The 24,703-nt window shown below is 45.5% G+C and overlaps 2 protein-coding genes across 2 annotated transcripts in view; both read right to left on the minus strand.

The window, feature by feature from the left end:
• Positions 1–15,769, minus strand: part of LOC123931282 (zinc finger protein 345-like) — a 60,517-nt gene extending 44,748 nt beyond the window's left edge. Inside the window, exon 1 of the mRNA XM_045988222.1 lies at positions 15,674–15,769. The gene's annotated coding sequence lies outside the window, so the exon portion shown is untranslated. The remainder of the gene's footprint in view (positions 1–15,673) is intronic.
• Positions 198–22,900, minus strand: LOC123931277 (zinc finger protein 678-like). Its single transcript, XM_045988210.1, is given in 5 exon segments — positions 198–1,776; positions 1,778–3,897; positions 15,674–15,769; positions 16,186–16,312; positions 22,167–22,900. Coding segments are annotated over 5 exon segments (2,631 nt in total). The 5' UTR covers positions 22,266–22,900; the 3' UTR covers positions 198–1,587.
• Positions 22,901–24,703: the final 1,803 nt, after the last annotated feature.

The following is a 24,703-nucleotide window of genomic DNA, read 5'->3' on the forward strand; positions in this document are numbered from 1 at the left end:
CATTTGATGTTCAGTTAAATGCATTTCTAAATATTTATGTCTTCGAAGTTCCCGTTCTGTACTCTGATGTTTTCTAAAGTGTGTATTTAAAAAGGTCTTTCCTCGGGCGCCTGGGTGGCTCAGTGGGTTAAAGCCTCTGCCTTCAGCTCAGGTCATGATCCCAGGGTCCTGGGATCCAGCCCCACATCGGGCTCTCTGCCCAGCAGGGAGCCTGCTTCCTTTCCTCTCTCTCTGCCTGCCTCTCTCCCTACTTGTGATCTCTGTCAAATAAGTAAAAAAAATCTTAAAAAAAAAAAGGAGGTCTTTCCTCATTCACGCATTTGTAGGGCTTAAATCTAGTGTGCATTTTGGGATATCGATTCAGGACTGAATTCCAGGTAAAGGTACTGCAACTGCTACACTTTACGGTTTCTATCCTGTGGGATAGCCATGATGTTCAGCAAGTCTGAAGTTCCGGTTTACCATATCCTTTACTTTTGTAATGTTACTCCTCAAAATGAACTCTCTGATGCTGAGTAAGGCTTAAGGACTGTAATGGGCTTGTCAAATCCATTATATTTGTAAAAATGTTCTCCACAATACATTTTCTGATCAGGAATTATGGTTTGCCATTGCTTAAAGGCCTTGTCACATTCTTTATGTTCCATAACTCTCCAGTATGAATTCTCTAATATGGAATACAGGTTGAGCAATACTTACAAATCCTCTCACAGTTGTTACTTCTGCCACTCCTGGTGTTATATGTGTACTCTTACTGGGGACCTAGTATCTCTTCTGAGAAGCAGCAGCTGGGAAGATTCTGGCATTTCCAATGGTCAAGAAGAAGCCGAAGGAAGGAGTCAAGACTGTGGTTAGCAAACTCATGGAAAATGACTATGAATGACAGGGTTTGTCAAAGAGGCAGATCAGATTCCGAGTTGATGGGCACGCACTCAAGGAAGCAGACACACCGGCACAGATGGAAACGGAGGAGGAAGATACAACTGATGTCGACTAAAAAAGGCAACGTGCTACTTCACTGCAGAACTCCACTCCTCCAGACAGAGAAGACAGTCTCAATCAGAAAACCACAGTTTGGTTCCACCACATCCTGACCACTACATTCAGTTTTCTCTGTTCTTTCATTTTCCCCTTCCGTGTTCCTTGATTGGACATGAAGGAGCTGTGTATGTGCACAAGCATAAGGCATTTTTCTTTTAAACAAATGGCCAATGGTTCAGTTTAATCAACATCAAGAGGTGATGGGTTGGCCTTGGGAAAAACTGGATCTGTGAACATACTCCTTTGTTTTTCCATTAATGGCATGGCCATTCAGCTCTTATCGTTATATTCCAAAAGTTATTTTGTTCTACTTAACAACAACAATAAAAAAGAACATAAAAATCCTTGCATACTTTGTTTGATTGGGTCATTTTAATGTTTTTCATTTACGATTAGAGAATCAAGGACAATTCTATACAATTTGTCTGTACAGGCAATTGGTCTTAAAGTAGGGATAAATTACTCTAAGAAATGAATGTTGATCATTTTCCCTTCAAGTCAAATGCCTTGTTGTTTAACTTATTGTTTAAAGAAAAAAAAATTCTCTCACTGCCCTAAAATTTTTAAGCTCTGCTCTATTAGGACTTCTTTGATAATGAGTAAGGCTGAACACTGACTAAAGGCCTTGCCACATTCTTTACACTTGTAAGGTTTCTCTCCAGTGAGAATTCTGTGATGTTGAGTAAGGTGTGAACACTGGTTAAAGGCCTTGCCACATTCTTTACATTTATTAAGATTTCTCTCTAGTATGAATTCCGTAATGATTAGTAAGGTGTGAGTGCTGTTTAAAGGCCTTGCCACAGGCTTTACATTTATAAGGTTTCTCTCCAGTATGAATTCGGTGATGGCAAGTAAGTTTTGAGTGCTGTTTAAAGGCTTTGCCACATTCTTTACATTTATAAGGTTTCTCTCCAGTATGAATTCTATGATGGTAAGTAAGGCTTGAGTTGTGGTTAAAGGCCTTGCCACAGTCTTTACACTTGTAAGGTTTCTCCCCAGTATGAATTCTCTGATGACTAGTAAGTTGTGAGTGCTGGATAAAGGCCTTGCCACATTCTTTACATTTGTAAGGTTTCTCTCCAGTATGAATTCTGTGATGCTGAGTAAGTGTAGAGTCATGTTTAAAGGCCTTGCCACATTCTTTACATTTATAAGGTTTCTCTCCAGTATGAATTCTGTTATGGTGAATAAGGCTTGAGTGCTGGTTAAAGGCTCTGCCACATTCTTTACATTGGTAAGGTTTCTCTCCAGTATGAATTATGTGGTGCTGAGTAAGAGATGAATGCCTATTGAAGGTCTTACCACATTCCTCACATTTGTAAGGTTTCTCTCCAGTATGAATTCTGTGATGTCGAATAAGGTGTGAGTGTTGGCTGAAGGCCTTGCTGCATTCTTCACATTTGTAAGGTTTCTCTCTAATATGAGTCCTCTCATGACTAATAAGGTGTGAGCGCTGGTTAAAGGCCTTACCACATTCTTGACATTTGTAAGGTTTCTCTCCAGTATGAATTCTGTGATGCTGAGTAAGGCTTGAGTCATGGTTAAAGGCCTTGCCACATTCTTTACATTTATACGGTTTCTCTCCAGTATGAATTCTGTGATGCTGAGTAAGGCCTGAGTGGTGGTTAAAGGCCTTGCCACATTCCTTACATTTGAAAGGTTTCTCTCCAGTATGAATTCTGTGATGACTAATAAGGTGTGAGCGCTGGCTGAAGGACTTGCCACACTGTTCACATTTGTATGGTTTCTCTCCATTATGAATTCTGTGATGTTCAGTAAGGCTTGACTGCTGGTTAAAGGCTTTGCCGCATTCTTCACATTTGTAAGGTTTCTCTCCAGTATGGATTCGCTTATGTCTATTCACTGATGAGCAGACCTTAAAGGTTTTACCACATTCTTCACATCTGTACGGTTTCTCTCCAGTATGCATCCCCTGATCTTGAGTTGAGTGCCAGTCAAAGTCTTTGCCATACTCCTTAAAAATGTAACTTTTAGGTATATTTAGTCTTGATGATTGACTAAATGTGTTCCCAGGTTTTTTACATCCAAGTGGGTTTTTTCCCGCATGAATTCTCTGATGATCACCAACATCGGATGACTGGTTAAGAGCTTTCCCACATTCACTATAAGGATTCTCTCCCATATTCATACTCTTATGTATAATAAGGTCAGAGTTTTGATAGAAGACTTCCCCACGTTTATTACATTCATAATAATTTCCTGGAACACAAGTCCTCAGATGTTTATCAACATTTGAGCTCTGCGTGAATGTTTCCTCAGATTCAGTGCATTGAGCAATTCTGTCTCCGTTGACACTGCTCTGGTCATCCTGAAGGGTCGACTCCTCGGTGAAGGACCTCTCCAGTGGATCCCACTTTGCACTTTGTTCTTCACTTTTAAATCTCGGATTTTCAGAAATATTTGATTGAACAATCAATCCTATCCTTTTTTCAGAATGGTTCAAATAATTATTTTCAGCATGGACTAGGTAACTTTCCAGATTTTCCGAATTGTCTTTCCCTAAATATGTATGTCTGAATATTTGATTTGAGGTTTTACTTGCAGAATCACACTGGCTTTTGAAAACAGTGGACTCAAAAAGGGAAGTTTTCCAAAATGTTTTAAATCCTTCACCATTTGGGACAGTGAGATTCTTATTATAGGCAGTTGTCTGAGTTTGGATATGTCCTTCATGAAATCTTTGATACCCTTCACTCTTCCCATCATTGTCCCGGTCTATCATTAAGTGTAAATCCTCAACGTCACTATTTTTGTGTCTACCCATTGACACTTTTTGGAAAGAAGCTTCTATGCTCGGCTTTGGCATGAAGCTCTGGATGTCATGTGAAGATATGGCTGAAAGATATCAAATAAGAGAAAAGTAAAATCATTCCACCTACTACTCTCAGACGAATATGCTGACAACTTCTAATATACAACCTGAAAATCAGTCACAGGACGTCAGCAAGATGGCGGAGAAGGAATCATGAGGACTTCGTTCCTCCATGGACATAAGAACTTACACACAATGTACCGATCACATAGCCTAACAGACAGTTCTGTAGTCTTGTCATATTGGAACACACATCATTTTCCTATACTTCAAAAAAATCAAGAAAAGTCCCATATGAGCCCAAAATTTGCAGAAGGGAGGAAATTGAAACATACAACAGAAATGGACAAAATAGGAAATAGCAAAAATGGGAAAATATCAACAATTGGGAGAGCTGGTTTTCAGGAAAGATCAACAAAATTAACAGACCTTTAACAAAATCAAGTAAGAATGAAAGAAGACTGGGTGCCTGGGTGGCTCAGTTGGTTAAGGATCTGCCTTCAGCTCAGGTCATGATCCCAGGATTCTGGGATCGAGTCCCACACCAGGCTCCCTGCTCAGGGGGGAGTCTGCTTTTCCCTCTGCCCCTCTGCCTGCTCATGTGTGTTCTCTCTCAAATAAATAAATAAAATCTTTTTTTAAAAAAAGACAGAATGAAAGAAGACCAACTAAAATCAGAAGTGAATAAGTGAAAGTAGACAGTATCACTCCTACCATAGAAATACAAATAATTGGTATTATTATTATTGTTATTATTCCCCCTCTCTGTCTGCCTCTCTGCCTACTTGTGATCTCTATCAAATAAATAAAATCTTTAAAAAGTCAAAACTGATCTACAACTACTAAATAGATTGAAAAAGGAATTTTAAAACTCCCGACAAAGAAAAGTCCTGTGCCAGATGAAATCACTGGAAAATTCAGAGATTTTTTTTTTAAGATTTTATTTATTTATTTGACAGAGAGACAGCAAGAGACGGAACAGAAGCAGGGGGAGTGGGAGAGGGAGAAGCAGGCTCCCCACTGAGCAGGGAGTTTAACATGGGGCTCAATCCCAGGACCCTGGGATCATAACCTGAGCCAAAGGCAGATTCTTAAGGACTGAACCACCCAGGTGCCCTGATAATTCAGAGATTTAATGAGAAAGCGCTTCAAATCTCTTCATACATTTTTAGGGAGTGAACAAAAAGGAAATTACCAAACACTATCTGTGATGCCAGCATTGCTAGGTTATCAAAGACAAGGGAAGACACTATAAGCAGAGGAGGCTGCCAACTACTGCTTGTAGTCACACTAAGCCCACAATAAAATAAAGCAAACTGAGTCAAAAGCACATTTTCCCATCTTACAGCATAAGTAACTGGAAATTCTTCCTGGAATTCAAGGGTGTCTTGACAGGTGAAAAACTATAAATTTAAGGCTCCACACTAACAAAGATCAAAACCGACAATCATATTGACACAGAACAAGAATTTGAGCATACTGGGGGCGCCTGGGTGGCTCAGTGGGTTAAGCCGCTGCCTTCGGCTCAGGTTATGGTCTCAGGGTCCTGGGATCGAGTCCTGCATCAGTCTCTCTGCTCAGCAGTGAGCCTGCTTCCCTCTCTCTCTCTCTGCCTGCCTCTCTGTCTACTTGTGATCTCTCTCTGTCAAATAAATAAATAAAATCTTTAAAAAAAAAAAAAAAGAATTTGCGCATACTGGACAAGGTTTCATTATTAAAAATGCTCAATAAAGGGGCGCCTGGGTGGCTCAGTGGGTTAAAGCCTCTGCCTTCGGCTCAGGTCATGATCCCAGGCTTCTGGGATGGAGCCCCACTTCAGGCTCTCTGCTCCGCAGGGAGCCTGCTTCCTCCTCTCTCTCTCTCTGCCGGCCTCTCTGCCTACTTGTGATCTCTCTCTGTCAAGTAAATAAATAAAATCTTTTTTAAAGAAATACTCAATAAAGTAGGAACAGAAGGAAACCACCTCACCCTAACAAAGGCATCTATGTATGAAAAGCTGAAATCTAATATATTTAACAGTAGAGTGTAAGTTTCTCTTGTATGACCAGAAACAAGGTAATGGAGGGACTTCACCACTTTCAGTCAACACACTAATGGATATTCTAGTCTGAACAAACAGGCAAGAAAAATACAGAAATGGAATCAAAACTGGAAAAGAGAATACAAATTTATCTGCTTACAGGTGACATGATCTACTAAAAACCCTAAGGAATCCTTATTTTTTTTATTTGTTATTTTGTTCCTCATCACTAGTATTATTTATTTCTACTAATTTTTTCTACTAGACACTCTTTTTAACTTTTTTTATGCTATAAGTGCTTAAGTTACTTTTTTCAACTACGTATTTTTTCTCTCTCTTTTTTTTTAATATTGTATTTATTTGACAGAGAGAAATCACAACGAGGCAGAGAGGCAGGCAAAGAGAGAGGAGGAAGTAGGCTCCCTGCAGAGCAGAGAGCCCAGATGCGGGGCTCGATCCCAGGACCCTGGGATCATGACCTGAGCCGAAGGCAGAGGTCTGAGCCACCCAGGTGCCCCTCTCCTCTCTTTTTTCTTAAAAATAGGTTCCACACGTAGCATGGAGCTTAACCTGCTCACCCAGTCCTGAACCGAAGACCCAGAGATCAAGACCTAAGTTGAGATCAAGAGTCAGATACTTAACTGACCAAGCCACTCTGGAGCCCTACTCCCCAACTTTTCTTCTTAACATTAGAAGACAAGGAACTAGGAAAAGAAACTTAGCTGAAATTCAGTAGAGGAAGGTAATAACAAAGAAATATCAGAAATAAACTAGAGACTGCAATAAATAGTAATATAACATTGAAATTAATATCCAGATTTTCCAAAAAAAATAATCAAAATTTTAACTACATTAACTAAGAATAAAGGAGAGAAGTCTCAAAAATCAAGATGAGAAATGGAACAGAAAATGCAGCAGACAACTATGGAAATATAAAGTGTGATAACACACTGCTATAAACAATTATATTCTAACAAATCCAGTAACTTAAAAAAACAAACAAACCCAGATAATTCCTAAAATTATAAAGTTACCAAGATTGAAATAGGAATCTTAAACCTAAGGAATAGGAGATCTGAGACCAATAACAAGAATGAAAGTTGAATGTGGAATTAAAAAAGCTCCCAGCACAGAAAAGCCCAGGACCACATTAATTAATTGGTTAATTCCATCAAACATTTTTAAAAAATGACAATCTTCATCGGTATCTTACAAAGAGCGGAATGGAGGGAAAACATTCAAAATCATTTCATGGGGCCCCGCATTACCCTGGGACCCAAGGAGGACAAACACAATACAAGACCAAGAAGGTCTAGCTTATTCCACACAGGTGTTGCTACTCTGGCTTTCTGCTGACATCCATTCGCATCGGAAATGTGTCCCCATCACAAGTGTAGCTACTGTCGGGCACCACAGGACACCGCTGCAGTACCACTTACTGAGTCTCCTCTGCCGAATCCTTTATCCCCGTGACTGCATTCCGTAACCGAAAGCCTGTACCTTCCACCCCCCTTCACCCAGTCTGCCCACCGCTCCTCTCCATCCCACTCCGGTAGGCAGCAGTTTCTTTGTTTGGTTTTGTAAGGCGTCTGTTTCTGCTTTTTTGGTTGTTTCTTGCCATTTACGACAACACGGAGAGACCTAGAAACTATGTGGTAACTGAGACACATCAGCCAAAGACAGACAAATACCGTGTGACTTTCGGGTTCAGTCTAATAAACAAATAAGCAAACAAAGAAAAGCAGAAACAGACCCGTAAGTACGCATTTCATTCTGAGTAAGGTCCACGGATAATTCCAGGAGGTAGAAAAATTCCATGTCCCACACACTGTATAATGGAACGAGTTTGCCTGTAAGAATTTCCCAGTGGTGGCAGAAGACAGAGGACTCCCAGATTACAGCCCAGGGATCTTACGGCTCATGACACGTCACTAGCTTAACCTTCCTGACACGCTAATTCCGCTTGCCAGCTGCCCATCCGCAGCTGATACAGGGAGATGCTGCACGTTCCCCGGGTTTTCTCTCTCACCTGTGGGACCCTGAGCACAGGAAACCTCAGTATCTTTTTTTTTTTTTTTTTAAGATTTTATTTGTTCATTTGACAGAGATCACAGGTAGGCAGAGAGGCAGGCAGAGAGAGAGGAAGGGAAGCAGGCTTCCTACTGAGCAGAGCCCAACGCAGGGCTCGATCCCAGGACCCTGGGATCATGACCCCAGCCAAAGGCAGAGGCTTTAACCCACTGAGCCACCCAGGTGCCCAAAAATTCAGTATCTTGAAGGAGCAGACAGCGTACCTTCCTGAACCTTGCCATAGAAGGAGACAACTCTGTTTTCCTCTACAGTGAACAAATCTGTTCTCTACCCAAGGCCAAGAGATTATCACTGTATTCCAAAGCTTTTTAACACATGTACATGAGAAGAAAGACAATTAAGAATAAAAAACTTTCAAAAAAATAAAAAATAAAAATGTTCCATGCTTCTATCCTTAACACATGGAGAAACTTAAAACCATAGAATTAAAACAAACAAACAAAAAAACCACCGCAAAACAAACAAACAACAACAAAAAAACACAACCACAGAATTATCTCCTGACAACATTCACCACTCAGTTTGACCCCGGCTTGGATCCCACCTCATCTCCCCATATGCACGCCACCTTGTCGAACATTAATTAATCTGATATGAGATCTGGGATAAAATCTATTCAATTTGGGCCACCTGGGTGGCTCAGTCAGTTTAGCGTCAGACTCTTGATTTGGGCGCATGTCATGATCTCAGGGTCATGGGGTCAGGTCCCTCAACAGACTCCGTGCTCAGTGCTCATCACGAAGTCTGCTTGAGATTCTCTCCCTCTCTCCGTCCCACCCCACACCACGCACTCGCGCTGTCTCTCTAAAAATATAAAAGCTTTAAAAATTCTAAAATTTACTTTACATCAGGAACATTTTTTAAGGTTCTAACTGGCAGGATCCGAGGCGGAAGAACTGGGTGAGGTAGAACACCCACTTGGGCACTCTCCCTGTGGCTCCTGCGTTCAAGCAGGTAAACAAATCCCAGTACCCAGGAAGGTCTACCTTAAAGTTCTGTGGTGAACTTCCTAAGGGAGCTGTGTGAAGAAGCACCTACACTGTGTGAAAGCGTACAATTTACACGTCTCTGACGGGAGGGTTCTATAAGCCTAACCAAGGCAAAGAAGGCCCTGGAAAAACAGTGGAATCAGGGCTCATGACAATAATCGGGCTGAGAACTGAGAAACACACGGAATTAGTGCAGAAGTGTTCACCACCCATCAACAGGGAATATGATAATGAGCAACGCAGACATAAAAGACGGAGGGGATTTTGTAAAATGAAACAGAGGTGGTCACAATGACAGAAGATACTCTGGGTGGCTCTGGATGTAGATGAGGATCTGGAGGAAATGTCGAGCTTCCTGACCTACTCTTTGCGCCTCGAGTGGGTGGAAATCGTGGGACCATGGATCCAGATTATGAGCTCACCACGTGATTTCAGGGAATGACAACAATGCTGAGTACAGCAAGGGTATGGTTTTGATAAGATATCCACAACAGTAACCAAAATAGGTTTTTCTTCAAGAACTTTCGCTGCTCATTTGGCAGTGACATACAGAGGAAAATTTAAAAGTCAACGTACCTAGAAGCTCCTACTTTAATGTCCCTCCAAATGCAGCACTAACATTAATGGTCTGGAAGATAAAGACCCACATGCACCACAACCGACACACCCCCGGCCACTCTGTAAACATGTGGAGAAGCCTTCATCCAAAATCACCGCAGCAATCTGTCCACCCACAAGCGGTCACTGTGGGTGGGACCCCTTTAGAGACAATGTCCAATGACTTGAGTATATTCATGCGTAAGGCAGTAAAGTCTGTAGAACTTAACCTACCGGCAGGGAAGTAAGGAGAGAGATAATGGGAAACCAGCTATCAGTTTGCCAAGATTCTGGCTATGATCTACAACCAGTAAACGATGGCTCTGCCAAGCTGCTGGAGGCCATGCCGCTATGGGAAACAGGAAAGACCATTCATCAGAGCACAGAAGCCCATGGAAGATTCCGACATGAAAAGTGACATCCGATGTATGGTCCTGAGAGACTGCTATCACCAGAGGTAGGAAAAGACAGAGAGGAATCACAGGAGAAGTCCACTCCAAGACTGGGCAGCATTAATCCATGTGAAGCGATGACTAGTTAAAGCAAATGAAAAGAAAGCACAATATAACATTTCCAGAACATACTGCAATTTGTCAGCCATGTGGGAAGAAAAAGAAAAATAACAGAAAAATTCAGTCACTACACAAACTAGAGAACATTGATTTTTAATACATTTCTGATCGATACTGTAAAGATAATTATGTTTTTAGAAAAACACAAAGGTTTCTATCACTGTGGTCTTAGTATATGAGAAAAAAAAATTTTTGGGGCGCCTGGGTGGCTCAGTGGTTTCGGCCGCTGCCTTCGGCTCAGGTCATGATCTCAGGGTCCTGGGATCGAGTCCCGCATCGGGCTCTCTGCTCGGCAGGGAGCCTGCTTCCCTCTCACTCTCTCTGCCTGCCTCTCTGCCTACTTGTATCTCTCTCTGTCAAATGAATAAATAAAATCTTTAAAAAAAAAAAAAAAAAAAAAAAAAAAAAAAATTTTTGAAAAAATTTCTAAAAATCATAAAAACCACTAGCCATAAAGGGTGAAATGACAACCTGGATTACATCAGGAACTTCCCTGCCTCACAAGCTCAAGAAACAGAAGTAGAGTGAGAAGGAGACAAAGGACTCGTTCTCATAGTATATACAGAACCACAAAGCCAGAAGAAAAAGATACCGAAACAGAAAAAATAGTCACAGTAACTCACTAGATGCTGTGAAAAAGAGATTATCCCAAGGTTAATGCCCAAATCCACAGTCACAGGAAGTAACAACAACAAAAAAGCAAATAAAACCACGACTTTGTGACATCATATAACAAACAGGAGCCCAATGTCAAAATCCCATAAATTACCACGTTCTGGAAAGTATGTGGATAAGCCAGAAATCCTATCCACTGCTGGTGGATGTGAAAATTGGCACAAGGGAGTGCACGTTTCACTAAAAGACAAATTACAGATTTTACATGCCAGGAGATTTCTTGACAGTCCTGCACTGAGAACCACCCCCCCCCGCCCAGTAATGGCAGAATGATGTAATCAGCCAATATTCACACAAGGGAATCATCTCGATCCGTTCTCATGAGTCCTGCACGTCATCTGCAGGAATACAGATCAACACACAAAGCAGGTAGAAAGAAGAAAGCCAAATACCGGAGTTCCCACTGCCTGATTCCATTTACAGGAAATAACGCAATGAGGAGAGCAACTTCTTGCCCTACTTGTTAAAGAGTGCTGAGCTGTGGGGAAATAAAAAATAAAATAAATAAATAAAATAGGGAGGGTGTTAGGAAAAACACGACAATGTGGTATATCCAAGCCCTAACATCTCCACTGACGTATTAAACATAAAGAAACCAAATGTTCCTGGTAACACCAAACTTTGCTTCATTATATTCCACTATATTCCACTGGAATTTCCCTAGAGATAGAACTAAACCATGAGGATGAAACTGAAAAAAAGAGAACACAACAATCCAGGCAGTGATAACCAATCAACAGGCAAGGCGCAGGAGATATCTTACCAATACTCTTTCACACTACAGGAGTTTGTCACTGTTGCTAGGAGGGCTGTTTTCCAAGATCTAAATGTACATGATTCCATCTACGGCCATACCATTCTGAACGCACCCGATCTCGCTCAAATGTACTTGATTTCAATAATCCATTTCATGGAAAGCATAATCTATGCTTGTGTGCGTTCTTAAACACACGTATGTAAATATATATATGTATACATATGTATATGTGTGTGTGTGTGTACACAGGGAAACATTTATTTTTCGCCCATGAGACGTAACAAATATTTACCACAGAGGGTTGACATCACATTTAGAATTTTTATCTTCATTTTTAAATGTCTAACTTTCAGAAATATTTCATGGCTTGATTAATCCAATTTGATATTTGAAGTTGTTTGAATGATTACTTTCAGCATGGACTAGGTGATTTTCCAAAATTAACAAATGTCAGAAAATATGTATGTTTAAAAAATGGATTTGGAGGGACGCCTGGGTGGCTCAGTTGGTTAAGCGTCTGCCTTCGGCTCAGGTCATGATCCCGGAGTCCTGGGATCCAGCCCCGCATGGAGCTCCCTGCTCAGCTCTCTGCCTGCAGTTCCTCTGCTTACTGCCTTCCCTCACCGACAAATAGACAAAATCTTTAAAAAAAAAAAAAGATTTGGGTCCTTGGGTTCAAAGACATCGTTCGGCCAATATGACCAACTTAAGGTGGGGTTTTCCCCCAATTGTTTTTTTTTTTATTTTATTTTAAAAGATTTTATTTATTCATTTGACACAGAGAGACACAGCGAGAGAGGGAACACAAGCCTGGGGAGTGAGAGAGGGAGAAGCAGGCTCCCCGCTGAGCAGGGAATCCACATGGGGCTCAATCCCAGACCTGAGCTAAAGGCAGACGAGTGCCTTAAGGACTGAGTCACCCAGGTGCTCCTCCCCCGATTATTTTATGTCCTTGATCGCTTCTGGCAGTAGATTTCCTTACGGGTAATTGTCCCAGTTTGGTTCTGTCCATCACGACATCCTTCCTGCCCTTCACCCCGCACCTCATCACCTTCCCAGTCAGTCGTTAAGTATAAATACTCAGGGCCAGTGCTTCCACATCTTTCCATATCCTTCCATGGAATGAGTCTTTATTTCTCTTTCCCAACAAGCTTAAGGTGTTATGGAAAGACACAACTAACAGACTGAAAATCAGCTATCCCACTTACTGAACTCACACCATATACGTTAAAAGGCTAATGTGCAAAATTAATACCCATTCGAGGACAGCAACAGAATGGAGAAATAGGAAGCACAGGACTGGGCTCCTCCATGGAGACAAAAATAGACTAAATTACCTTTTAGAATGTTCCAGAAGCCAGTTAGGAGAATACAACAGGCTCCCGGGGCAGGTAGGAAGGAAGAAGAGGCACGTTGACGGGGCTCGCCCTCCCTGACTCTCCATGGCAACACTGTGAGAGAACTCTCACCTCTCCTCAGGAGAGAACAATGAGTTGCCTATATAGTCATGATTCTTTCCGGCTGCCTAAGGGACTTGTTTCTGTCATGCACCACATGGGACCCAGAGGGAGAGCACCCTGGATGCAGTGTGGGGGCTGCTCAGACCAACGGTGAGCCTTTGTGCAAACACTGGAGAGACGACAGAGAGAGGAGGGGATCATGCACTCTGGAGTGGTAACCCCACTGCCTTAAACTGGGAAATGACAAAAACTCAGACAAGACAAAGGCCCAGAACATGCGTGACAGGCCACAGAATTACTATTATTTGGGTACTCCTAAAGAAAGCAAGTCCATAATTCTGGGCCCACAGTCTGTTTTTTTAGATTCCCAAATATCAGTGCAAGTTCATATGGCATCAGAGAAACAGAAATATGTGTTCCATTCAGAGGAATGAAATACATCTCCGAAACGGGCCCTAAGTTAGTAAGAATCATTAATTGCCAACAAACAAACAATGAATTGCCTGGCAAAGAATTCTAATGACCATCATAGAGCTGCCCATGGAGGAAGAAGAGAAAACAGGTAAGTAAGTGGCATCCGGAAAACTGCGCATGACCCAAATGCAAACCCGAAGAGACAGCAAGCGTAACAATAAGGAACGAAAAACCAGGGGCTGAAGACTTCCGTCACTGGATTTGAAAGCGCACTACGTGGTCAGCAAATAATCAGGTAGAAAAAGCATCAGACCACGTAAAGACCCCCGTTTTAAATACTATGTTGACAGAAGCAAGGACATATGTGGGAAAGGACGGAGTCTTAGGGACTCATGGGACACCAACAGGTGGTCCATGTGTACACTAAGGGAACCCCAGAAGGAAAGAGTGACATAGGTGGAAAAAAGATACAACTTCATGCTCAGTAAATTCTACACAAGACAAATCAAGACATGAACACAGTGATACGTTAAAATTAACTTATCAAGAATCACAGGTGTGGGGCACCAGGGCCGCTCGGTCGGTTAACACCTGCCTTTGGGTCAGGTCATAATGCCAGGATCCTGGGACTGAGCCCCATGTAAGGACCCCTGCTCAGCGAGGAGCCTGCTTCCCCCTCTGCTTGCTGCTCCCCTGTATTATTTGTGCTAGGGAGTGTGCTCGTCCCATTAAATAAATGAAATCTTAAAAAAAAAATTCACACACATTCTGAGGAAAGTAAAAGAAAAACCTAATGATTATTTTTCCATAAAGTAAAATTACATTTATTCATTTTTTTAAAAATATCAGATTTTACAGGCACCTGGGTGGCTTAGTCAGTTAAGCAGCTGCTTTCAGCTCAAGTCATGATCCCAGAGTCCCAGGATTGAGCCCCACATCGAGCCTTACAGCGGGCTCCTTCTCAGCGGGGAGCCTGCTTCTCCCTCTGCCTGCCACTCCCTCTGCTTGTGAGTAGGCTCCCCCCCCAAAACAAAAACAAAAAAAAAAGGGGGGTAGAGATTTTACTAATTATCTACCTCACTTCTTACAAAGCACATGCCCATGTCATACCAGGACTTTTGATCTAAAAATTGAGAGAGGAGGGTTACCTGGGTGGCTCAGGCATTAAGCGTCTGCCTTCGGCTTAGGTCATGATCCCAGGATTCTGGGATTGAGCCTGGCACTGGGCTCCCTGCTCATCGGGAAGCCTGCTTCCCCTTCTCCCACTCCCCCTGCTTGAGCTCCCTCTCTCGCTGTGTCTGTGTCAAATAAATTTTAAAAAACAAAATAAACAAAAAAAACTTTAAAAATGAGAGATGAATTTCCTATATAACTAATAAGTGAAAACATACAGGACAAAGTCAGAAGAAATTCCTATCATACAAGACAAAATTATAAAATGATCCAATTACTAAGAAATATGTAAGAACTGAGAATTTATTGTATGATGCGAGTTCTGAGGTCTAAATGCCCTAGTTCTCCTGTGGCATTAATTTAGGTAGGAATTCTAAGATACAAATAGATATGCTACGTTATTTCACCACTGAGGAATGGAAAACAGAGGGATAATTTCTAATTTCAGTTCATACAAACAGAAATTAACCTCTGAAGTGAAATAAAGGATTCGATTTTTTTATTTTAGGGCGGTGCTTTGTTAGCAGATCAAATTACTGAGTCTCAATTTTGTACGATTAAGATTAAACCTGCCATCACATTGGAAAGCATAAAACAGAAAACATGGGATGTCTGTCTCCAGGTTGCCGGAATTTCTGCCCCAAACCCCAACAGGCCTGCAACCACCCTGACAACGCTTTTCACAGGAGGCAAACAGAACTTACAAAGGGCTTAGCACAGAGTTCTTCAGAAACAGAAGGACTTCCCAGGGCCCTCACAGCAATGGAGAAGCTCTCAGATTATGGAGGCCCTCCCGCTCCAAGGGGAGTCTCCTGCCCCTCCCTGTGGACGTGATGGACCATCACTGGAGCTGAATCAGAATCCCTAGAGAATGTGAGAGCTTGATAATGGTGGAGAGCAGATATCTCTTTGTGAGAGGGAGAAAACTATAACTAGATTTCTCAAGATTATGTCCATTCAAGGTGAGCTACTCAAACCACATTTCAAGGTCACTGTCCTCCTCCACATGTGGGCCTCACCTCTGTCATCTGCTTCATTCATTCCCACCTACCTGGGTGGATGGTTACCGTCTTCTTTCTCTTCAGATTCCAAGGTTCCTTCTTTTGCTCCAAAAAGGAGACCAGGTCTGGCTTTGACACAATGAGACCTGATTATTAGAAAAAAGGAATGAACATGAGCACTGCTAGAGATTTTCAATCTAGCATCGTGCTCAGTAGAGAAGAAAAGACATTTGTAACATCTAGAAAATGACTTCCCAAATGCTACTGATCAACAGCCCCTTTAGAAGACACAGGTGGGGGTGCCCTGGTGGTTCGGTCGGTTGGCCGTCTGGTTCAGGTCATGATCCCACAATACTGGGATCTAGTCCCACATCAGGCTCCCTGGTCAGTGGGAAGTCTGCTTCCCCCTTGGCCCCCTCCCCTGCTCACGTTCCCGCTCTCGACTGCTCGCTCTCTCTCTGTCAAATAAATAAATAAAATCTTAAAAACAAAACAAAACAAAAACAAAGGAAGGAACAAAACCCTGAGTGGGGTTTGGGAAACCTGAAGGAGTCGTCCTCACCCAGGAAGAGGAGGTGTCGGTAGTTCTCCAACATCACATCCCTGTACAGTTGCCGCTGAGTGTGGGTCAGGCGTCGCCACTCCTCCAGGGAGAATTCTACAGCCACATCCCTGAAGGTCAGCAGTCCCTGCAATAAATACCACAGTCACCAAGTGGCCATTGGCACAGTTCACGATGGTCGGTCCCTAAGTTGAAAGAGGGAGTCAGTGTCACCACCGAGACCAAGACTTGACCTTCCCTGCTTACCTGCTTGTCCAATGCGACGACTGTCCCACACTTTACTAACCTCTTCTTTCCACCTTATCTTTTACTTTATTCAAACCCCCAGGCACAGTGTCCTTCCAGGGAAACAAACTATGCAACACAGGTTATTAACTGCCCTGAGGAAGACCTTGGGTCAGCCCACTTTGACCTTAAGCCATCCCCTAAGCAGATGGGACCAAGGAGTAATCCAAGGGGTGACCTACAGTTCCCTTAATCTCCTGATAATATGAAATCACCACCCAAGGAGGAGCTCAAAGCTCATTTACATAACATCAAAGTATGTAGAGAAGGTTTTCTTGAGGCTCTTGGGCCACCTAATGCCCAGCTCTACACAAGATAAGGTTCCACTTTCTGAACATCCGCCCTAAACCCAAATAATACGAAGTCCTTCCTTCTGCTTCTCTGAGTGTCTGCTTTGGAAGTTATTCCCTCCGATCTCTCTTTTTTTAAAGATTTTATTTATTTATTTGACAGACAGAGATCACAAGTAGGCAGAGAGGCAGGCAGAGAGAGAGGAGCCTCTCTGCTGAGCAGAGAGCCCGATGCGGGGCTCAATCCCAGGACCCCGAGATCATGACCTGAGCCCAAGGCAGAGGCTTAACCCACTGAGCCACCCAGGGGCCCCCCTCCGATCTCTTTACATGCGGCAAATCCGCGTTAACAATCCCACCTGCTGTAGTTTCCATCTGTGATTCCCCAAGGAGTGAACTCCTTTTCTCTGCGTTGTATCAGAACTGCTTCTGGCTTAGGTGAGTTTCCTCCTCTATGCATCAGGGAATTTTTAACTCAGTAATATGCTCTAATGTGTTCTCTACGTTTGAGGTAAGAGGACGGCATGTGATCCGGAAAACCATTATAAATACTGTGTATTTATCCAAGATAATTTGTAAAATGAAGTCGTCAACAGAGACCCAACAAGTTACTGAGTACTGTATTATGTCATACATTATAGGCTGTGCCTTTTTCTTTTCCTTTTAGAGATCTTATTTATTTGAGAGAAAGAGAGTGCAAGCTGGGTGAGAGGGCCAGAGAGAGAGGGAGAAGCAGGGTCCCCACTGAGGAGGGAGCCCAACATGGAGCTCGATCCCAGGACCCTGAGATCATGACCTGAGTCAAAGGCAGACGCTCACCCGACCAACCCACCCTGGCGCCCCTAGTTGTGTCTCCTTCTTAGGTGGAATGCTTTTGTGGGTTACAAATGTACTGATCAAATTCAAAAGTGAATCAGAATTTCACAGCAGTGCACTGGAGATCTGGTTAAAATGCAGATTCTGTTCAGGAGTTCTGGGGTTAAACCGGGAGTCTGCCTTTCCAAAAAAAGCAGTAGTCTGTGGGCCCCAGTAAACATTCTTTAATAACAAAGAGGTAGAACTCCAAGGCAAGAATTCTTGGAGCACAGGGAACTGAATGGGTTTTATCACAATTACAGGTTCTACTGGAATGGCAAGAAAGCCAAAGCCAATCCTTTCTCAGCACGTTTACTCTCTTACTAGAGAGCATCTAACAGTTTTTCATAAATTCGCAGAAAATATATAATATTACCCTAAGACAGCAAACACATTATTCTATTATTATGAGAAGATTTTGTCAAACACCCTGTAACATGGACGGGATCAGGTTTTCACACTGGCTGACCCCGGAGTGGATCTAGAACGACAGCAGGTCAACATACAGGGAGAACCTTAAAGCAGTGTTCACCGCCGGTGTCAACCCTGAGAAGAGTGATGAAAACATGAAGAGATCCACACACATCTGACCTACCATGTCACACTCGTGCACACATCATACATTCAGGAAGTAGTTATACACACACTGGAAGTGACAGAGTGCAGAACTGTCATGGTGACTAATTTAAGAAACATTTTCAATGACATGACACAAAGCTCTTTGTGGATGATGCTGCGTCTGTCTTTAATTCACACTATCAACACAACCATCTTGAACTCTATAAATAAAAGAGCTATTATTTCTGAGTCTACTATGATGAGGGCTAGAAGCAGAAAAAAGTTCACCGTTAGCCAGAAGGCTGGCAGAGAACCCAACTAGTTCCAGTAGGGATCAAATAAGGGCTGCCTGCTATGTTTTTTGTTTTTTAAGATTTATTTATTTACTTACTTGACAGAGACACAGAGAGAGAGAGATCACAAGTAGGCAGAAAAGCAGGCAGAGAGAGAGGAAGGGAAGCAGGCTCCCCGCTGAGCAGAGAGCCTGATGCGGGGCTCGATCCGGGACCCTGAGATCATGACTTGAGCCGAACGCAGAGGCTTAACCCACTGAGCCACCCAGGCGCCCTGTGGCTGCTGTGTTCTTAAAGGTCTTGTGACGGCCTGTACATCTCACTGACAGTTAATATCGAACTTAATAAGCACCAGAAAAATCTTTCAAAAAATGTCTACATGTACAAGTAGAAATTCAAAGAAACACTCAGGATCTAATACTCCCCACATGGCCCCTCCCTCCTGCACTCGTCACAGGGAGCTACCAGCTTCCTGCAGGCTGCAGTGCATCTTTTTCTGCCCACAGGTCCTGGCCGCTTGCTACTTAAGTAACATGACCAAGAGGAGCTTTTAACGGTCTCAAGAATTCCTTCTTGACTGTTGAGCTCAATGACCCCACAGCATCGCATTTCATGGAAATCTTTCATTTCCGTCATCACTTATGCTCTATTATTATTTCAGGATTTTAAGACATCAAACTTGTTCATTATGCGATTCTTGTTTTCTCTTTCCGAAAATACAAAGAAGTAAACAGAAAAGTATGTTTGTGACAGGAGCGTGGAGTTAAAAAAAAAAAACCTATGGGATAGGGCTCAGACCAATTCAGAACCTCCAGTCCTGGAAGTCACTGTCTCTAGTACACCAAGGTACAAGACTTCATGGTCCAGCGGAAACTGATGTGACGTGGGACAGGAACCTACGGTCCAGAAACAACTACTGAGGTATTTTCAGTGCAAAATCTGTTTGTTGTTGTCCAGTAGGCTCTGTGCCAGGATGGAGCCCAGATTGGAGAAATTTGAACTCAGGACCCTGAGATCACAAGCTAACCTGAGATTAAGAGTCGGACTTAATCCATTGAGCCACTAAGATGCCCTGTTTTCAGTAAGGTTTGGTGACAGGGCCTGTAGGCAGAAAGAGCCCCAGAGGGGCGCCTGGGTGGCTCAGTGGGTTAAGCCTCTGCCTTCGGCTCAGGTCATGATCTCAGGGTCCTGGGATGGAGTCCCACATCGGGCTCTCTGCTCAGTGGGGAGCCTGCTTCCTCCTCTCTCTCTGCCTGCCTCTCTGCCTACTTGTGATCTCTGTCAAGTAAATAAAAATCTTAAAAAAAAAAAAAAAAAAAAGCGAGCAAGCAAGCGGCAGTGTGATTTTGAGGAAACACTGCCGGTACACTTTCAAGTTAGTGAGGGTAGAGGCGAAGGAAATTTAAAAGGGATTTTTCATGTTAGGCTAAAGAGGACTTCCAGGAACCCGGAGGTTTGGCTTTTGTCAAGTTAAGGTTGCATTTTGGCTCTCGAGGCAAGTAGTAAGGAAATTTCACTTCTTTTGTCTTTGCTCTCCTCAACAGAAACTACAAGCAAAAAGAAATTCAGGAGAAAGTCTCCAGTTTAAATGGGATGGTTTCCACGAAACTACAAGCAAAAAGAAATTCAGGAGAAAGTCTCCAGTTTAAATGGGATGGTTTCCGCACGCTGCTCAGTAAATCCATCGCAGATCCTTACAAGTGATAAGGGAGGGAAACATGAACAATATAGGGGAGAAATGGGGCAGAGAGCACCAAGCCGATAGAAGTAACATTAGCTGTAAGAAAACGAATTGGTATCAGCGCCTAATCATGTGGGACAGAAAGGCAGAAGAGAAAGTATTAAACGTCCTTACTACCTACAGCCCACTGACAAGTCCTTCGAAACAGGCAGAGTGACATTCCTCTAGGAACTCAACCGCCTGGATGTTGACACTTTGCTGAGGGCAAAGTCTAAATCTTAGCCCAACCCCCAAAACCCTGCATGCCTATTTTAACATATAAAAGTTGCTTTGGAAACTTCTTTTATCACTAAGCACCCCCCCCTTAGTACTGTTGGCAATCATCCCCCCAAGCTTATGACCTACTAATATACATCTGAAGGGTCTCATAACTTGGGTTTTATTGGGAAATAATAATGACCTTTTCCTAACAACAGCCAGTTCCCTCAAGGTCCCGGGAACTGTGCTTCCAAAATTCCTTAGAGACTTACACCATCACTAACCTCCTCCCAACTTGATAATGGGCCACTCCTCCTGACCCCAGTGCAGATCTTTCCACTCCCAGGGCCCTGTCCCCCTGCTTTAATAAAACCACCTTTTTGCACCAAAGATTGGTCAAGAATTGTTTCTTAGGGGCGCCTGGGTGGCTCAGTGGGTTAAATCCTCTGCTTTCGGCTCATGTCATGATCCCAGGATCCTGGGATTGAGCCTCACATTGGGCTCTCTGCTCAGCAGGGAGCCTGCTTCTCTGCCTAGTTGTGATCTGTCAAATAAATAAATAAAATCTTAAAAAAAAAAAAAAAAAGAATTGTTTCTTAGCCATTGGCTTCGAACCCTAATGTCTTTCCTACATCACTAAGGCACACCAAAGGACCTATTATAACTGCTGTGTTCCACCGGCCCCCAAACAGTGTATCAGATACAAACCGAATTATGAGAACAGAGTTGATTTACAGAAATTCTGATCAGGCATAGTTTCCACATCCTGTAGTACCCAGTATTTTTTAAATAGAATACATTGTAAAGAGCAAGAGTCCCCCTTTTTTTCCAGAACATTCAGACCTAGTCTGGTTCTCATATTCATCCTGTGTATTTGTGCATTTTTTTAAAGATTTTTATTTATTTATTTGACAGACAGAGATCATTTGTAGGCAAAGAGGCAGGCAGAGAGAGAGAGGGAAGCAGGCTCCCTGCTGAGCAGAGAGCCCGGTGTGCGGCTCAAAGCAGAGGCTTTAAGTATTTGTGCATTTTTAATACTAGTCTACACAGAACTTGAGAAAGCAACCTGTTTGGCCCTAAATGGGAACGAGTTTCTCCTCTGATGTCCCAGGACCGACCCCACCAGCAACAGGAATCTTGGACTCAACACTATCCCCTGTGAAACTATCATAAGGGATAGGTTTGGTTTTGGTTTTTTTGTAGTATTTGCAGGACTTTAATTCAAAGTGACAACTGTTGGGGGCGCCTGGGTCGCTCAGTGGGTTCAGCCTCTGCCTTCTGCTGGGGTCATGATCTCGGGCCCCGGGATCCAGCCCAGCATCGTGCTCCCTGCTCCGCGAGCAGTAGGCTTCTCCCTCTCCCCTTTCCCTCTGTCTTGCACTCTCGCTCTCAAATAAACCTTATTAAAAACAAAAAAAAACAAACAGGTCCCGGAGAGTGGGGTAGGCACGCGGGGGGGCTGGGAGTGCCTGGGTTCCAGCGGATGGCGGGAGCGGGAGGCTGAAGGGGAGACCGGGAAGGATGGGGCAGGAGGGCCAAGCGGGGAGCTGCGAAGCTGGAGCGCGAGACCCTGGCGGCGGGCCCTCTACTGGCTCCCACGCGGTCCTTTGTTCCTCCCCGAGCGACGTCCCGCTCTCCCCCGGGAGCCGCTGGGCCCGCGGAGGCCGCCGCGCGAGGCCTAGCGCCCGGGACTCTCCTCCCCGCCGCCCCCGCCCGCACCGAGAGCAGCGGCCGACCCTCCGCCGCGCCGGGGGCGAGTACCTGGTGCACTAGGGCTGCCGGCGGCGCGGCCTGGTGTGCGCGGGCGCGCGGGCCACGCTCAGGGTCGCCACGGTCCAGCGGCACACCGGGCAGGTGCATCCCTACTCCTCGGACTCCGCACCCGAGGAGCGCCAGACCATCCTGGAGGCCCCGGACGCGGCGGCTGCGGCTGGGAGGGCTGCGGGCTGCGGGCCCGGCGCCGCGGAGGGTTGGCGCGACGGGCGGGGCGGCTCCGCCCTCCGCCCTCCGTTCTCCGCTCTGCCGGCGCTCGGCGGGCCCTCGGCCTGGACACCTCGCCTCCCAGGGCCCGGCCGCCGCCGCCGCTGTCCCCCGGCGGGCCGGGACGGGCGGAGATGGGGACCGCGTGGGGTCGCCGGTGCCGCTCGGCGCCCCGCAGCCCGCGCGGGGCCCCCAGTTTCCCGAGAGGTCAGCACGCGTGTGCACCGAGGCCTGCCAGGCCGGGGGTGCGCCCGTCAGTACCAGGGCCCCAGGGCCCGGGGGAGGGCGCGAGGGCCGCGCCGACCCCGTCCGGGCCCCCGGGTTGGGGGCGGCTGCTGCCCGGTCCTCATTGGTTTTCCAGCCACTCGGAGGCCGGGACTGCTCCCGCGGAGGGCGGGGCGGCGGGGACGGGGGCCCGGGCGGGAAGGCGGCCTGCAGGCCGGGGCTGCGGAGCTGCGCCAGCCTCCTGGGCGGGTTATAGGGACCGCTCGCGCCTCCCCGGACCCCGATCTTTGAAGGCGATTAGACCTGTTTCCCCCAAACCCAGGCAGGCACGCTCCTGCTCTCTCGTCCCTGTCCCTGGGGGTCCTGGCAGTTGACATTCTATTCCTGTCCCCTTCCTGTCCCCTCCCTGTCCCCCTCCGGACGCGGTGGACGTGCCTCTGAGTCTCAGTCCCCAAGGCCCATCTCTTCTGTTCCCCGCGGCAGCGCCAGGCCAGCTGGGGCCGAAGTGGGGCCCCGCGATCCCCCAGGCCTGTCAGAGTGGGACATGCGGATTTATTCTCCTGTGGAGAACGGGAGGCCCCGAGATCTGGGCCTTTTTAGCTTTGGATATTATTTTGAAACTGTATTTAATGCTTCTATATGAAAGGGGGAGGGGCTGGGGGAGAGCGGTCCCCGGCATCCTTCTGTGCAAACGACTCACAATTCGTGTATCAGAGATGAAGTGTGGGGCGGAGGAGGAAGGAATGAGGACAGAGGGCATGGGGGACCCCAAACATCCCGCACTAACGTGGGACTCTCCAGGCCTCACTTCGAGAGTCTCTGGGCCCCAGTTCCTGCCCTTCACAGGGCCAGGCGGGTTCCTTTGGTCTCAAAGCCTCAGAGAGTGGGGAGGCGGGCCTTGAGGGCAAGGCCTGGAGGCAGAGGGGTCGGGGCACCTGGGGCCAGGGGTTGCCTCTGCGGGAAGGAAAGCAGACAGCTAAGAGGAAGCCCTTTCTCATCCCAGTATCCCCAGACCAGAGCCCAGGGTTCAAGTGCCTCAGGCTCGGTCCCCTCTATTCTTCCTGATTGCGAACTGGATTTTATTGCATTTTTTGTAATTCAAGGTTGGAGTCCGACGACCTTGGAGATCCACCATCCCCACCCCCTTGAGCCCTTCCACGGATAGGTAGTGAAGTGGGAAGCTGACTCGATCTCACACAGCCGGGAAGCAACAGTACAAACTACAATAAAAAGCTGACCTCCCGATTCAGTGTTGTTTGCCCTACACCCCACGGCCCCCCACTCTCTGGTCAGTTATTAAGATGTCGGTTCCCATGGGGCCTGCCCAAGGATGGAACTGCTTGCTGGGTGCCACAGGCCCTTAGAGCACAGTCCCAGCTTCGGGTTTAGGGGTGGGGGCATGGCAAAGGCCTGCCTGTCTCCCCGGGATCCAAGTCCTCGAGGGCAGCTCTGGCCACCGTGGGCTTCAGCTCCAGGGTTCGGGCAGCGGCCTCCTCCCTCAGAAGCCCGGGAGCAGGGCTGACCGGGTGACCGTTCCCTGGCCTCCCCAGGAAGGCAGGGGCTCTGGCTGGCTGTTTCTATTTGGGTGTCCCAGGGACTCGGGAAATACTGAATCAGCTGTCCGTTGGCTGAGAAGTGAATTCCCAGCATTTGAACCTCTAGGGGTTTTGAGTCAGTGTTTAAAAGCTTGAGAACAGGGATTACGCACGACACTGGGCTGGGCACTGCCATTCATGCACGTCCTTTTTGGGCTCAGAAGGAGTATTTTGCCACTTTGGCTTCTCTGCCTGTTCCCAAACAGGATGTAGTCAGGGGAGACCTATCATGGTCCCCCAGGCCCACTGCCTGGACCAAAGTTCAAGTAAGCCAGGAGAGAGCTGGTCAGGAAAGGCTTTTCCTCTGGACAGGTAGGGTCAGAGGCCTTGGGAACACCGGAATGAGGGTCTTCATTGAAGAGGCAGCCCCAAGCACTCTAGGGGGTTCTCAAAGTGTGGCCATCGGACCAGTAGCATCACATTAGGAACCTACTAGAAATGGAAATCCTTGAGCCCTGTCTCCATGCATTAGAAACCGGGGCAGCACCCAGCAATCTT

Source organism: Meles meles, chromosome 19 (assembly GCF_922984935.1).
Source record: "Meles meles chromosome 19, mMelMel3.1 paternal haplotype, whole genome shotgun sequence".
In the NCBI taxonomy this organism is placed as follows: domain Eukaryota; kingdom Metazoa; phylum Chordata; class Mammalia; order Carnivora; family Mustelidae; genus Meles; species Meles meles.